Source organism: Thunnus maccoyii, chromosome 14 (genome assembly GCF_910596095.1).
Source record: "Thunnus maccoyii chromosome 14, fThuMac1.1, whole genome shotgun sequence".
Lineage (NCBI taxonomy): Eukaryota > Metazoa > Chordata > Actinopteri > Scombriformes > Scombridae > Thunnus > Thunnus maccoyii.
The window spans coordinates 2,198,425-2,213,269 of record NC_056546.1 but is presented as its reverse complement, the minus strand read 5'-3'; the positions used below and the strand labels follow the sequence as shown (position 1 = coordinate 2,213,269).

The 14,845-nt window shown below is 39.6% G+C and overlaps 2 protein-coding genes across 2 annotated transcripts in view; one reads left to right on the top strand and one right to left on the bottom strand.

The window, feature by feature from the left end:
- LOC121911227 (G-protein coupled receptor 4-like) overlaps positions 1-14,845 on the top strand; it is a 723,099-nt gene that overhangs the window by 420,956 nt on the left and 287,298 nt on the right. The window lies entirely within an intron of this gene.
- slc30a6 (solute carrier family 30 member 6) overlaps positions 1-14,845 on the bottom strand; it is a 64,767-nt gene that overhangs the window by 1,236 nt on the left and 48,686 nt on the right. Inside the window, exons 10-14 of the mRNA XM_042432472.1 lie at positions 11,937-11,985; positions 4,280-4,399; positions 3,613-3,715; positions 3,463-3,510; positions 1,697-1,765 (exon numbers count right to left, since the gene is read on the bottom strand). Coding sequence (XP_042288406.1) covers positions 1,697-1,765; positions 3,463-3,510; positions 3,613-3,715; positions 4,280-4,399; positions 11,937-11,985 — 389 coding nt within the window. The remainder of the gene's footprint in view (positions 1-1,696; positions 1,766-3,462; positions 3,511-3,612; positions 3,716-4,279; positions 4,400-11,936; positions 11,986-14,845) is intronic.

The following is a 14,845-nucleotide window of genomic DNA, read 5'->3' as shown; positions in this document are numbered from 1 at the left end:
ATTGCTGCTGTTTTTCCCGCTAAAAATAAAAAGAATGAAATAAATGAAAATGAAAAAATTACAAAGAGATTTACAAAAAAAAGACCACAAACAACAGAGAAGACAGATGCTGAACTTTCAGATGCTTCTGATTGAATAAATTATGTTATTGATTATTTTCTCAATTAATCAATCAGTTGTTTAGTCAATAAAATGTCAGAAAATGATGATAAATGCTGTCATAGAGACTAAAGAAACCAGAAAATATTCATGTTTAGGAAGCTGGAATCAGAGAATTTGGACATTTTCTTTTTAAAACAATGACTCCGAATGATTAATTGATTATTAAAACAGTTGGTGATTAATTTAATGAATATTTGCAGGTTTATGAACAAGACTCGGTGAGTTTAAATCAGGATTTAAGAAGCGTCAGCATCTCTTCCTGGAAGTGTTTGCTGTTATAAAATAATAGAATAAATCATCTTTCTGTTTCTAAGTGACTGATATTTGATTTTAGAACATTTTATTTCTGCTCACTGATGTTTGTCTTCATGAACTTCAAATAACACTAAACAGCAGGTTAAATAAAATAACCTGAAACGCCTTTAATGTCTAATTCTGAGCTCATTCAAATACTGGAGTCAGTGTTCAAAAAGGCCACACACACACACACACACACACACACACACACACACACACACACACACACACACACACACACACACACACACACACACACACATAGCGGTCCCCCGTGGGGCAGAAGTGCAGTCAGAGGGTCAAATCAGTTTGGACAGCTGTTCTGTTAGCAGTGGGCCAACAACCAACAGTTGTGTAACTGCAGCAACATCACTGACAACAACAACAACAACAACAACAACGACGAGGAGGACAACGAGAGGAGCAGCAGCATCGATCCAACACAAATAAAAACAAACAATAAAGCAGCTTCAGGCCTGAAAGCAACAGGACGGTGCTCCACCTAGAGGCAGCAGGAAGTACTACACACACACACACACACACACACACACACACATTTACAGTCTTTGTGTTTCCCTGTTGAGCTGCAGGTGGAAGTATAGTAACAAAAAGAGGAACTTTGGCACTAAAAAGACTGTAACGTTGAAAGATATCTACTTGATTTGACTCATTCAGACGCTGAAGCTTCATATGTTGTTATAAAAATATTGATAATATGTCACTGTATGACACACGTGCAGAACAAGAACTAAAAGGTCAGAGGTCATGTGAGTCAGTCCAGTTAAATAAACTATAATCAATCATTAGTATTTCATGTGTTTCTGTGAAAACACAGACAGATGTTTAACGCGTGACCTCAGCCGCCCCGACGGACAGCTGAGCTTGTTTGCCGTCGCTACGACAACGTGCATCACAGACGACGACGACGACGAGAATAAGTGTTCCCCCGCCCCCCCCAAAAAAAAAACTGGAGAGAAAGAGAAGGAAAGAGAGAGGGAGAGAGAGAGAATATCTCCGCATGAATGACTTGTTCCTTCTTCTCGTCTGGGTGAACAAATCCCTGCAATGACAGAGAGGGATGAACGAGACGGAGGAGGAGGAGGAGGAGGAGGAGGAGGAGGAGAGAAAACTAGAAACAAACACAGAGACGAGCAAAACAAACAAACAAGAGGAGAGAAGAAGAAGAGGAGGGAGGACTGAGGAAGAGGAAGAGGAAGTTTGTGGATGAGAAACGTACCAGAGAGCCGAAGCCGACGGTCCAGAAGTGCTCGTTACGAACCTCCAGCACTCCGTCCAGAGTCGACACCTGATTGGACGACAAAGAGGAACCAATAAGAATCCAGCTGTCAGAAAGTTCAGGCGGTGATTATTTATTATTTTATGACCTTTCACACAGGATGAGATTTATATTCTGCATTATTAGTTTCTGACTTTAATTTCACTTATAATCAATATTTACATTAAATTACATTCTTTCTCTCTTTAATCCTGCAGGAGACATGATCATATAAACAACTTTATAAAGATTAAGACAGATTAATCTTAATCTGCTTTCATATGTTGTATAATGATAAATAGTTGTTGGGCTGCAATTAATAAATATTAGTTGTTTGGTGATCAATGTTTCCTAAAACCCAACATGACGTCATCAAACGTCTTATTTTGTCCACAACACAAAGATCTTCAGTTTACTGTCATAAACTAAAGAAATATTCACATTTAAGAAGCTGCAATCAGAGAATTTACACATTTTTTCTCACAAAAAAACCTCAAAACAATTAATCAATAATAATAGACTAACTGTTGCAAACCTGATAAAGTTTCATGTTGCTTTTATCTGTTTTATTTCATGTATTTATTTCCTTATTTCATGTTTTATAGATGAACAAAAAAGCTGCAGTTTAGAGCAGATTCTTCAGGATGAATTAAACTTTGTGTGTATATTATCTGTATATTCCTTCATTTTATTGTCTTTTTCTATTCTGATTTAAAATATTTTAATATTTGTTGATACATTAGGCTACAGCTGTGTTGTAAAAAACAGGAAAAACACATTTACTGTAGTACAATAATAATATAACAAGTATTTAAGATTATGGTTTATTTCTGATATATTTGATAGTAAATGTGCAGATGCTACGTATTTCATGGATGCTGCTTTCTAACAGCCTTGTACATATGTGATCCTGTATGAATATCGACAGTAAAACAGCTTTTATATTAATTATGGATTCATATTAAAGACTTATAATCTTTTCCAGCTTTACAGATTTTCATTAGAAATATTTTTTTTCAACTTTCCATCATAACATTTTACATTTTAAAGCTCTAATATGTAATTATTCTACATTAAAATGTCTAAAAACAACTAGACCTATGTTATATATGTTGTTGAGTTGTGTATTTTCAAACCCAGAGAAATCTGTCATTTAATCAAAGTAACGGACCGTTTCATTTGGTCGCCTGTCGATGGCGTCATACCTCCTCTACCAAAGAGTAAACACGCACCAGATGCATACGGCGGCGCTGTGTTTGTCCGCTACAATGGCGTCTACCAAAGAGTAACTTACACACATACAAGATAATACATCGGCGTTGTGGTTGTTCCACACAAACTGTTATAAATGGACTTTTATTCAGTTTTAAGACACATTTTCATGATAAATTTAGGTGGTTTTTAACTATATCTTTTAGCCGGAAGAAGGATTTTAGTCATTGGACGTCTGGATCTTAAGTTATCAGAGAAATAAACTGGACAAACGTTAGCAGCAGCTCGGCTAACAGCCCCTCCAGGAAGTCCGGTGGTCACCAAACATCGTCAGAGAAATATTGACTTTTTGGGTGAAACAGCTTTAATTAATATTAGTCTTTTCTTATTGTTTTGATTGAGACCTCTAGCGGCTGAAATTACATGTTGTGTGTTTAACTGAAATCTGAAACTGTTGAACTGAACCTGAATAAATCCAAACTTACAACATTTAAACAAGAAACACTGAGTCTCACCTCTCTGAGCAGTTTGTCCAGCTGGCCGATGATGTGCGAAGGCGTCGTCTGTGGACAGGAAACGTCAAATAAGTTAAAAAACAAATAAAAAATAATCAAATGCTACCTAAAGTGTCCTGACGTGAGAATGTGAATACAGTTGGTTTTTACCTGCAGCAGCACTTTACCGCTGTAAACGCTCATGGGATACATGGTGCCGAAGGTCATGAGAGCGATGGCGACCGCCGACGCCGTGTCCACCGCGTTGTAGTTACTGAACACGGGAAAAAAAAACAGAGGACATTATAAAAGTACTGAATATCTAAGACAGATATTAAATAAACACAAGACAAAACAAAACACAAAAATATGATTTATTAGATTAAACAGCAAAATAAAACTACAGTTAAATTCTTTTATATTGTCAACAAACCTCATGTTTGTTTCAGTCAAACCAACAATGAACTCATCCTACTAACGATCCTCTAAAGCCTGACATCTGCATAATTATGGTAAAATATGTTGAACAGAAGAAGCCCCAGGACGGACCCTTGAGGAACTCCAAAAGTCATTATTGTTATTATCCTGCTTTTATGCCGTTTTGCCATCAATTTAAAATAAACTGACTCATTTCCTGTCTTGTTTCTGCATGTTCTTTCCATCATTTATAGTCCAGATAAAGATCAGGACAGCGGGAATTTCCAGCAGTAAATGGAAATGTGACATCACCAAAAAAAAACCCCCAAAGACAGCAAACAGCTCTGGTTTGTCGGTGAGACGGAGCTGCACGCTGGTGAGTTTGTGTGATTTAAGCAGCGACAGAGACGTTAATCCTTACTTGATTTCTATGAGCATGTAGGTGATGCAGAGGGAAAGAGCTCCCGCCATGTTGATCAGGACAAACGGGTTCATACGAGGCAGCAGGACGCTGCTGAGACCTGGAATGATGCCGCACAAACTGGAGACACACACACACACACACACACACACACACACACACAAACAAACAAACAAAACAAAAAGAGGATTAGTACGCATGATCACCTCCAGATTTTCCCACTAAATCACCTCCAACAGTTCACCACAAAACAGCAACAACATGAAAAATAAATCACAGAGCAGAGACATTAAAACCCAGAATATGATGAAAGTTTCATATTTAGATGAGCGTCACTAAAACACACATTCATCATAAACCAGTTAATAAACAACCATCTGTTTTACCTCTGTGCTTTATTTTTATCTGCCTTGTTGGTTTTATTTCGGTGAAGCTTTGTAACATTGTTAAGAAAAGTGCTGTATAAATAAAGTTTATTATTATAATCAACAAAATGTAGAAAAGATTTGACTCCTTCAAAGATAATCAAACATGATATTTGTGTCTTTATTTGGCTGCTAGAATAGATGAAGAAGGATTTCAACGAATCAATGAATTTAACGTTCATTAAAATATGAACAGAAACAGAAACGTGTATGAATCTGTGGTCGTATGCAGGACGTCTCGGTCTCTTCTCAGATGATGTCTGCAGCTTCAGATACAGACGCTGCTTCATCAACAGGAAGCACTAACTTAATGCACGACTGATATTAAGGACTGGATGTCAAACAACTTCCTACAGCTTAATACTGACGAGACAAAGATTCTCATTACTGCTACTGACAGTACAGCTGCCGAGGTAGCTCAGAGTATTGGCTCCTTTCATCAGCTGTTAGGTGACCAGGTGATGCCTTGTGATCAGCATGTTAAATCATTGACCCGTACATGTTTATTCCATCTACGAAATATCACTAAACTCAAGTCGTCTCACAACCGGAACTAGAAACGATCATCCATGTGTTTGGACTGTTGTAATTCCATCTGTGAACCGACTACAAACGTCTCCAGTAGGTCACTCAGGTCGTCCAACCAGGACCTGCTGGCTGTCTCTCGCTCACGGCTGAAAACTAAAGGTGATCAGGTTTTTGTGTCTCCAACACAAACACAGTCAGCTGTCTCTGTGTCTCTGTAGAAGCTTTTAAATAACTATTGAAGACTCATCGTTTTAAATGGACTTTTGTGTCTTCTTGAGTTGTTTGTTTGATTGTGTTTTTTATTTTTATTTTTATTATTTTATTTTATTCTAACTTGTGGCGCATGTTTTTACACTATGTATGTTTTTATGTTTTAAGCACTTTGTGAATTTCATTTCTGTGAAAGGTGCTTTACTAAATAAACTTATTATTATTATTATCAATTATGTTGGTCTCCCATTTGAAGATGACTCCTAAGACTTAACGACACACCTGACGGGTGAAACGACCCCTTTAACATCCAATCACTGCTCACTCTGTAGAGATAATAAGAGGACGTCTCCACTGAGCATCTATTTCTCTTTATTTCAGAGGATCCTGACTGTGTGAATATTAAAATACCAGCTCGGTGTTTCAGTGTTTTCGGGGAAGATGGATGAACTGTGTGTCAGCCGGTGTTGTATCATTATAATGTAGGTTGTAGATGCAAATGAATGATGTTGAACTTCCCTCCATGTTGTCTGTCGGGTTTATATATTTTTAATTCAGTAACTATAATGAAATACAGACCAGTGATGTGTTTCTGTTAATTCTCTTATCTCACATATTTTTATCTGTATTAGAGCTGCAACTAACAATTATTCTCATTATTGATGAATCTGCTCAACGTCTTGTTAAAAACAGTGATTTTTAATGAGTAACTGTCATTTTGTATTTGTTTAAATAAAGTGAGGGCTTCCTTCCTTTAACTTCACTGTAATTATTGTCTTTACTATTGAATAGATTTATAATTTCCTTGAGTCAAAGGTCAAAGTCTTTAAATGTCCAAAACCAGAGTATATTCAGTTACTGTCATATATGATGAAGAAAAAACATTAAATCACATTTGAGAAACTAAAACCAGAAAATGTTTTAGCTTATTTGCTTCAAAAGTGACTAAAATGATTATTGGACTGTCTGAATAGTTGCTCGTCGTAGCTCTAATCTGTATGTTTTGTATTTTTTACACTCGTCTCTCCTTCACTGATTTCCTAACGAGGTAACGAGTCTTTTAATTATGTTGTGGGAAGATAAACAGAGGACGTGTGTCTGGAATCTGTGTGTGTGTGTGTTTAGGATTAATCCTTTAACCCAATCACGTCGTCATAATTGACTTTCGGGGACTTGAAGTGTGTTGATGGGATGATTGTTGTGGGTCTGAGGTCAGACCCACTGAAAGAGACTCTGTGTGTGTTTAATGACATGATTGGAGGGAAATCTCTAAACAAATCCAGTGAAATTTACTGGAATTAAATCTTAATCTAGTTTACTAAAACTTTCCACTTCTAATCAAATTTCTTTCAAATCCAAAATCAAATGTAGACAGATTTAGTTTCCAACAATCTGAAGTAACAAAAGTTAAAAAATAACTAAAATTAAAACAAATTCTGAGAGAAAAAAGTTGGACTGAGACGTCAGTCCAGAGGAAACTGATCTTTTCTTTACCTCACATACTGTAATTTAATAGAAAGTTCTCATGAAGTGAAGAGTTGCAGAGAAACTATTGACATCACTGAGTTTTTACACCACAAAGTTTTAAAATATTTTGATTATTTGCTCAAGATTAGTGAATAAATGACTCCCATATATACTGTATACAACAATTATTCTCATTATCGATTGATCTGTCAATTATTTCCTTGTTTAATTGATTAATCTTTTAGTCTATAGAATGAGATCTTTAAAGGATCATTCTGGTGAATCTCAAACCATCAATGAACTGATCTACTAACAAGTGTTGTGTGTGTATCTAAAGCCTGATAGATCTTATTTATTCCTCCGTTGTTGCTCCAGAAACTATTAAAAACACATCGGTGAGTCACATCGCTGCGCTGGGTGACATGTTCCTTCATCATGAAGAGTTTGGTCACGTTAGTTTAGAAACGACTCCAAAGACTAATAACAGCGACTTCCTACTAAGGATGTGCAGAGATCCCAGTATTTGTATTTGTATTTGTATTTGAATAAAAGTGGAAAGAGGCTTAAAAATCCTGTTTTTGTTTTTATGACACTTTTAATTTGAGAAAATTAAAGTGTTACAACAAGTGTTCATGAATAAACTACCTTATGAAGGACGACGTCCCCACACCAGGTCTCTAACTGGAGTCTCAGATCATAGACGACTACACTGATTACTGAACTAAAACTTTACTCATCACCTCATTGCAGACAGACCTCTACCTATTTATACACCCAGAACACAGAGACAGCACAGCATGTAACATGTAGAAGAACTTCAAAGGTGATTACTGATTTGCACTTTTCATTTATTGCTTATTTTTTTACAACCTAACTTTGTGGAAAGAAGAAGAACAACAGGTTATGGAGAGTCTGTTGGGAACACTTCACTATCTCTGGGGTACACCCCCAACAAATAACTTTTAAAATATTTGTATGAAACAAATATTCATATTAAACCCACTATTTGTGCTTTGTCTATTTGTACTCAGGCACATCCCTTGTTCCTACTATGGAAGACATCACGTTGTTCTTCAAATTCTCTTTAATAGATGTTAATAGATAATAATTTGCAAGACATAACGAGGAGAAACCAGAGCAGCAGTCTGCCTCAAATATTCAGCTGATTCCTCAAAACACAAATCGAGAGGCGACCCTGTTCTCTGTCATGGTAAAGCAGCCGGTCTGGTCTTACTGGAACCAGTTAACAGGTCAATGATCGGACCCGCGCCGCACGTCAGATTGAATTTCCAAAAACGTCGCCGGCCGGCGCTCTGAAGCCACCGCGAGGTGTTTGTCATGAGATAATGTTCAAGAACAAAACAGTGACACGGGTGTCAACACGTAATTAACGTCAAACGTGTCATTCAGAGAAGAGTCACATGATCGCCACGGGCAGGATGCTCATAAAAAACGAACACGGAGGAGACGAGAGGAAGAAAAGAAACAAGACTTTCATGTCACTTACTCAAAAAAAACCAATCCTAAAATAGATTTCACATATGTCATTTCTAAACTATCGTCCAGCTCTGTTTTTAATTAGCGGCGTCTCGTTAAGCCGGACGGCAGAGAGACACACAGCCAGACAGAGGCGATGATGATGTCATGAGAGACGGCTGCTCAGACGGTGAATAATGGAAGGAACCGGCGGGACGGTAGTGTGACAGCAGCCGTTACTGGGACGCTTATGAGCACATGTTGTGATTCACTGCAGGACGCTGTGTGGCTTCGTATCAGAGTCTCCTTCAACCGAACCATGAGTCACGACGTTTGAGCCGCCGGGTTTCCCTCCGCACATTCACTATGATTTACTTCCCCTGTAGGATACGTTCAAAAAAAAAATAAAGGTTTTGTTTTTGCATCCTAACACAGACCTGTTAATATCTCGGCTGTGACGTGTGAAGCAGCGTCTTAATTCTCGTTAAAACAAAGCTGAGACTCATTTTATTATATTTCGGGGGATGATAACAGTCTCTGATGGAGGGAATGAAACTGGCAAACGTCACGGTGCCTTGCTCAATCCACTGAGCGGAGACGAGTAATGATGCACAAAGAAAGACAGAAGGAGAGAAAGAATAAAGTGGAGAGTTGAGGAGGAGGAGATTGACAATCCCAACGCTCCCATAATCCCTCCTGATGCATTGATATAATTTGACATGTGACCTTGTGTGTGTGTGTGTGTGTGTGTGTGCGTGTGTGTGTGTGTGTGTGTGTGTGTTAATCCAGACACGCTGCAGACAGAAAGCGAGAGATTAACAGACTGTGCTGGCTCCACACACTGGACTGAATAATGAACATAAATAAATATATCAAGCACTGTTGTTGCCACGGTGATTGTCATACGTGAAGCTTAGTCTGTTTTCTTGAACACTTGTGCAGAAACTCTCGTATCACGTGGAAACTGTTCGCTAAAATAAATTCACTGTTAAAGGACGAGTCTGTGATTTTATTGTCGACAAATCTCACGTTTGATCTGCTGATAAATATTATGAGTTTATCCAAAAACACATCTTGTGTCTCATTATTTATACGACTGTAACAAGATCTGATAACCAGAAACATAAATGTATTTCCAAACATTTCTTTATCTGTCACACTGATTTTTTTTTCTAAATATCTGTCTCCCTTCTCCCCACTGGCAATACACACACACACACACACACACACACACACACACACACACACACACACACACACACACACACAGGCTTGTGGCTGGTGAGGTCGGCAGAGCAGCAGGCTTTATATAACCCAGTTGGCCCCCCAGACCCTGCTGGGGTTAAGTGAGGACAGACCACTACAACACAGACAGTAACACACACACACACACACACACACACACACACACACACACACATATATATATTACATGCAAACAAACACTGGAACATACACACATGCAGACAGGCTTCTGCACACACACACACACACACACACACAAAGTGCTTGCATCTCTCTCTCTTTCACACACACACACAGTCAAAGAGTGGAAACTAGGCTGGGATGTCCTGTTCATTTCTGGCCTCTCAGCCAATCACAGCTCAGTTCCGCTGCAGAACTCTCCAGGCTGTCGCCCCCGGTAACCCGCACCAACTGAGCCGCTGACTGCGTCGTGCGTCTGTGTGTGTGTGTGTGTGTGTGTGTGTCGTATGCTTCACCCTCTTCAGACGTGGGATTACACAATGGGATATAATATTCATTACAACAGCCGACACGGAGCATCACTCCGCTTTGGGAGTCAGTCTGTACGTTACCACGGCAACACAAAGAAAGCTGTAAAGCCGGATAGAGAGACGGAGTTAAACCAGAACATCCGGATTCTGTTCCACAAGTAAGAAAAACCTCATTAAACCCACCGACATGTTTAACCACACTAACAAAGATCCAGAACAGAAACAGAAACAGTTTGTCGTGTGTCTCGCTGCGGGTTTAGAGAACTACGCGAGTTTTCTGAAAAACCACCTAATATTGTTGTTTATTCAATGTTTATGTTTTTAGCTGCGTTTAACAAACATCGTTTCCCATGACTCCAAGAGGTTTGCGGGCTAGACGCATGGATGTATAATAAGAGCTGGATAGGGCGCCGCCGCAGTGGCCACTCGCGGTATTGCAGCGAAAAATCCCCCTGAGGCCCAAAAAACGATTTTCCTCACAGACCCCCACTGTAAAAGAGACGTCTGTCAAACTGTTGACAGGACGCCTCCAACTGCAAACAACATCAATTATGACTCTTTCTGTAATGAACTTTTGATTCATGGAGGTGTTATGTTTGTAAAACTTTCCTCGAGCCGAGAAAAGCGATTTAAAAATCTGTGATGTCATCACAATGTAAAGTCTATGGACCAGAGGGAGCTCGTGGGCGGGGCCAGCGGGGGAAACACTACTGCGTACATTCAGTGGGCCGCACAACGCGGAAGCAAACCCGGGAGCTAGAAACTTTTTTTGGCGTATGTGCCAGACGAGCGGTTCCTATAGGACTGAATGGGCGCCATTTTTAGTCCGGTATCCAGCTCTGATGACACATCCATGGCTGGACGTAACGGCTCCACAGAGGAGACGAGTCTATGAACGAGTGGTGGCGAGTTCAGACGCGTCTGTTATAACAGCAGGACAGATAAAGTCTTTACAAAGCTAAGTTTACAGCTGCAAACAGCAGCAATGACTTCAGAAGAAAACATTGTGGAGTTTTATGTATGTGGACGAAACCAAGTTATGGCGACCGAAGTATTCACGCTTGTAGTTCTTTTAATGGGAGCTGTAGTTTTTCTGTGCGCACAACTAAAATGTTTTTTAAACTTACAAACTAACAAAGGTTTAACTTCCTGATAGCAGCTGCTGTCAAATAAATCAGCAGACAACAACAACAACAACAACAACAACGACAAAGCCATTTATTGATATGACTTATTGTCAGTATTTAGATAGTTGAGATGTGAGATGTGATGGATTTAAACACATCTGGTGAAGGTGATCAGTCAGCTACAGAAAGTGTAGTTTTACCAACAGATCACTCTGGTTACAGGGATCTGACCTTTGACCCTTGAACCCAGGTCATCCAGGGGGAGGTGGGCAGGTGTGTGTGTGTGTGTGTGTGTGTGTGTGTGTGTGTTCACTGTAATCTTTGGGAAACAATCAGTAAACTGATCTTCTTGATATTTCTGAGAAGCTCAATCAATGAACCAATCTGTTCGCCTGCAGCCAACACTTAAGCCCCGCCCCCCTCACCCTCGACCTGTGACCTCATGCCCACCCATCTGACCGACGGTAACCTTTGACCTCAGAGCACACACACACACCTGGATACACAGATTCACACAATGCAAACAGTTTCACCATCATCAGGAGTGTGTGTGTGTGTGTGTGTGTGTGTGTGTGTGTGTGTGTGTATGAGTGTGTGCTTCCTGTTTCTACCTGATGATGGAGGAGAGAGAGAGAAACAGAGAGGAGGAAGAAGAAGTGATGATGAGATGAGAGACTGATGTTCTTACCTTCGACTCAGATCCGCCACGTGTTCTTGAAGCCAACTGCTGCTGGCGGCTGTAGAGACAGAGACGCGTTCAATGTACATCAGATAAAACAGTTTAATAAAACACAACAACGGTATAAATACACGTCTTGGAGGTCCACTTACAGCAGAGGGCCCCAACCTTCTTTGCGCCACAGACCGGTTTAACGTTAGACAATATTTTCACAGTGCGGCGGATGAATACAACAAACTAAAATAATACGAGCGGCATAAAAACTGGTATTTTCTAAATATAATAATAAATCCACTGTGTACTCGTATGCAACTTTATTAGCAGCGTCCTCGTAACATTGCGCCAACAACATCACATGAGTAACATCCTCTCTGCCCCCCTAACGCTATCTGGTCACTATGGTAACGATTAAACATGCCTTCAAAATAAGATACGCCACAAAAACAAATATAAAGTGCATGAATAGTACAACTGGACATAACGCTGAATCAGTGGGAGCCCTGAGCTTGTTTCTCTGCAACCAGACGACGGGAGACGATGACACCAGAAGTGTGTCGCTTATGTCCGGTCTACTCCGTAATGTTGTTTTGGTTGCTGTCACTGTTGCTGTTGTGGTTTCTTAGAAGTCGTAGGTTCTTCTTCTGTCTCCTCACTGGGCCTTTTCTCCTTCACAAAGAAGCTTTCCATAGATGTTTGTTTTTTACTCGTTTTGGTAGCTTGTGGGTTTAATTTTAGCGGTAACGTATCACGTGACCGAGACAAGCGTCTTGACAAGCGTCAAAAGTAAATCATAGAAGGATGTAATCGAGAGAATCCGGTCATTTTTCAAAATAAAACATCGTTCTTAGACTTAGATAATAAATAAAACGGAAATAATGTCAGTTATTTATTCTTTCTGTGCAGACCGGTACCAAATGACCTACGGACTGGTACTGGTCCGCGGCCCGGGGGTTGGAGACCACTGGTGTAAATGATTAACTTGCAAACAAGTTGTGATTTCAAGAAGCGCTCAGAAAGACATCAGCAGTCTGTCTTCAGTAACGTTGCTACATGAACTTTGTCACTGTGACATCTTTAATACCTGACAATGATGATTCTTATATTATCCAACAAAACCTACAATAGAGACGGAGCGCAATTAAGTCCCGCCCACCTCAGAGGGGAAAACAATTCATTGCTCTCCATTGATTTTGTATTCTATGATGGAGCCTCCTTGTTGCTTGTGTCAACTAGCAAACAACAGAATAATACCTGAAAGCTGCTGTGTGGTGCCGTGACTTTAATCCATCCAGTCTTTTTCAAAATAAAACATCGTTAAGACTTATAGATAATAAATAAAAGGGAAATAATGTCAGTTATTTATTCTTTCTGTGCGGCCCGGTACCAAATGACCTACGGACTCTAAATACCAACAACAACAAACAGAACCTCCTGAATTTGTGGCAGCTCTCAGGGTCCAGCTGACGAGACGATCTTTACTAGTGTAAAAATACATACAATTTGGTAGAAGCTGTGTTGATTAAAATAGACGCGTATCTGTTCCACAAATGACTGAAATAAACAATAAACATGTTCTGTGTAAACAATAGACCTCATCCTTAAAGACCTGTCTCTCATAAAAGCCTTGTTCTTGGACTTGTTCATTAAATTAACTTTGTGTTTATGTTAAACTGAAGAAAACAAGAATAAAAACTCTAAAAATGTGACATGAACAGAGTCTTTCTGCTGCTTACCAAATGATCATCATAAGAGATAAAATAAGTTATAAAATCCTTCCTGGATCGACTGATACTCGTCTGCTTGTGGAAACTAAGTTGTCTCAGAGACGTTCTGCTGAGGAGAATAAACTCCTGACAGTCGGACATGAAACCGAGGAACTGAGAACATTTGCAGTTTCAGACGGACGGAGACACGAGAACAGAAAACATCTCTCTAGTCCGACGCTGCATGAAATATTAAGACACACAGCTGTTTCATTTCACAGCGACGCCTGTCCTCTAGATTCAAGCATCGTCTGGAAGTCTGGAGGCTGCAGTTTAACAGAGAAGAACCTCAAACCTCAACATGAAGCTGCCTGTGATTCACAAACGTTGTTAGTTTGCTTTTTTTTAGCACATTTAACATGAAAACATGTCAATAAATGACATGAAACAGTTTGTTTGCACACATTTTGGCCAACGTGCTGTCATTTATGTTCTTATGTGCTTTAAATCATATTCTACCTTTGTTGTTTTTCATGTATCCATGGTTACGATGGCCTCTTATATCCTCAAACGCAAGAAGTGGAAGAAACCAACTGGGTGAGCCAGAGGGGAGTCTGCTTTTGTTGTTTTGTTGTTTTTGCTTGATAGTTGGATTCATTGTAAATAATTTGATTTGAATCTTTCTTTACATTAAAGGAGACATGAGCTGCTTTTTGTGGTTTTCTGTTATTTATTTCCTGTTCTGGTGTCGGATGTTAAACAAGGTCAAAGTTCCAAAACTCAAGGTGAACGTATGTAGAAATGCTGCCTGCAAGTCAAAAATCAGGGCTTCAACAGGCTCTAAATACTCTGTTTGCAATGTTTTTTCAACCTTGATGACAAACTGACGTCGGCTCGTCACACAGCCTTGGTTGCTAAGGTGGTTGCTAAGGTTTTTCCATGTGTTGTTTGCATTGTCAACTTTTAAGTTCTGAAACTTGAGGTGAACGTATGTAGAAATGCTGCCTGCGAGACAAAAGTCAGGGCTTCAACCTGCTCTGAATACTTCGTTTGCAACGTTTTTTTCTACCTTGCTGACGAGCTGACATCGTCTTGTCGCTCATAGACGGTCGTCAGTTCTGTAGCCTGGGTTACTAAGGTGGTTGCTAAGGTGGTTGCTAAGGTTTTTCCTCATATTTCAGATGTGATTCAGCTCCAACATGTACGGATGGATTT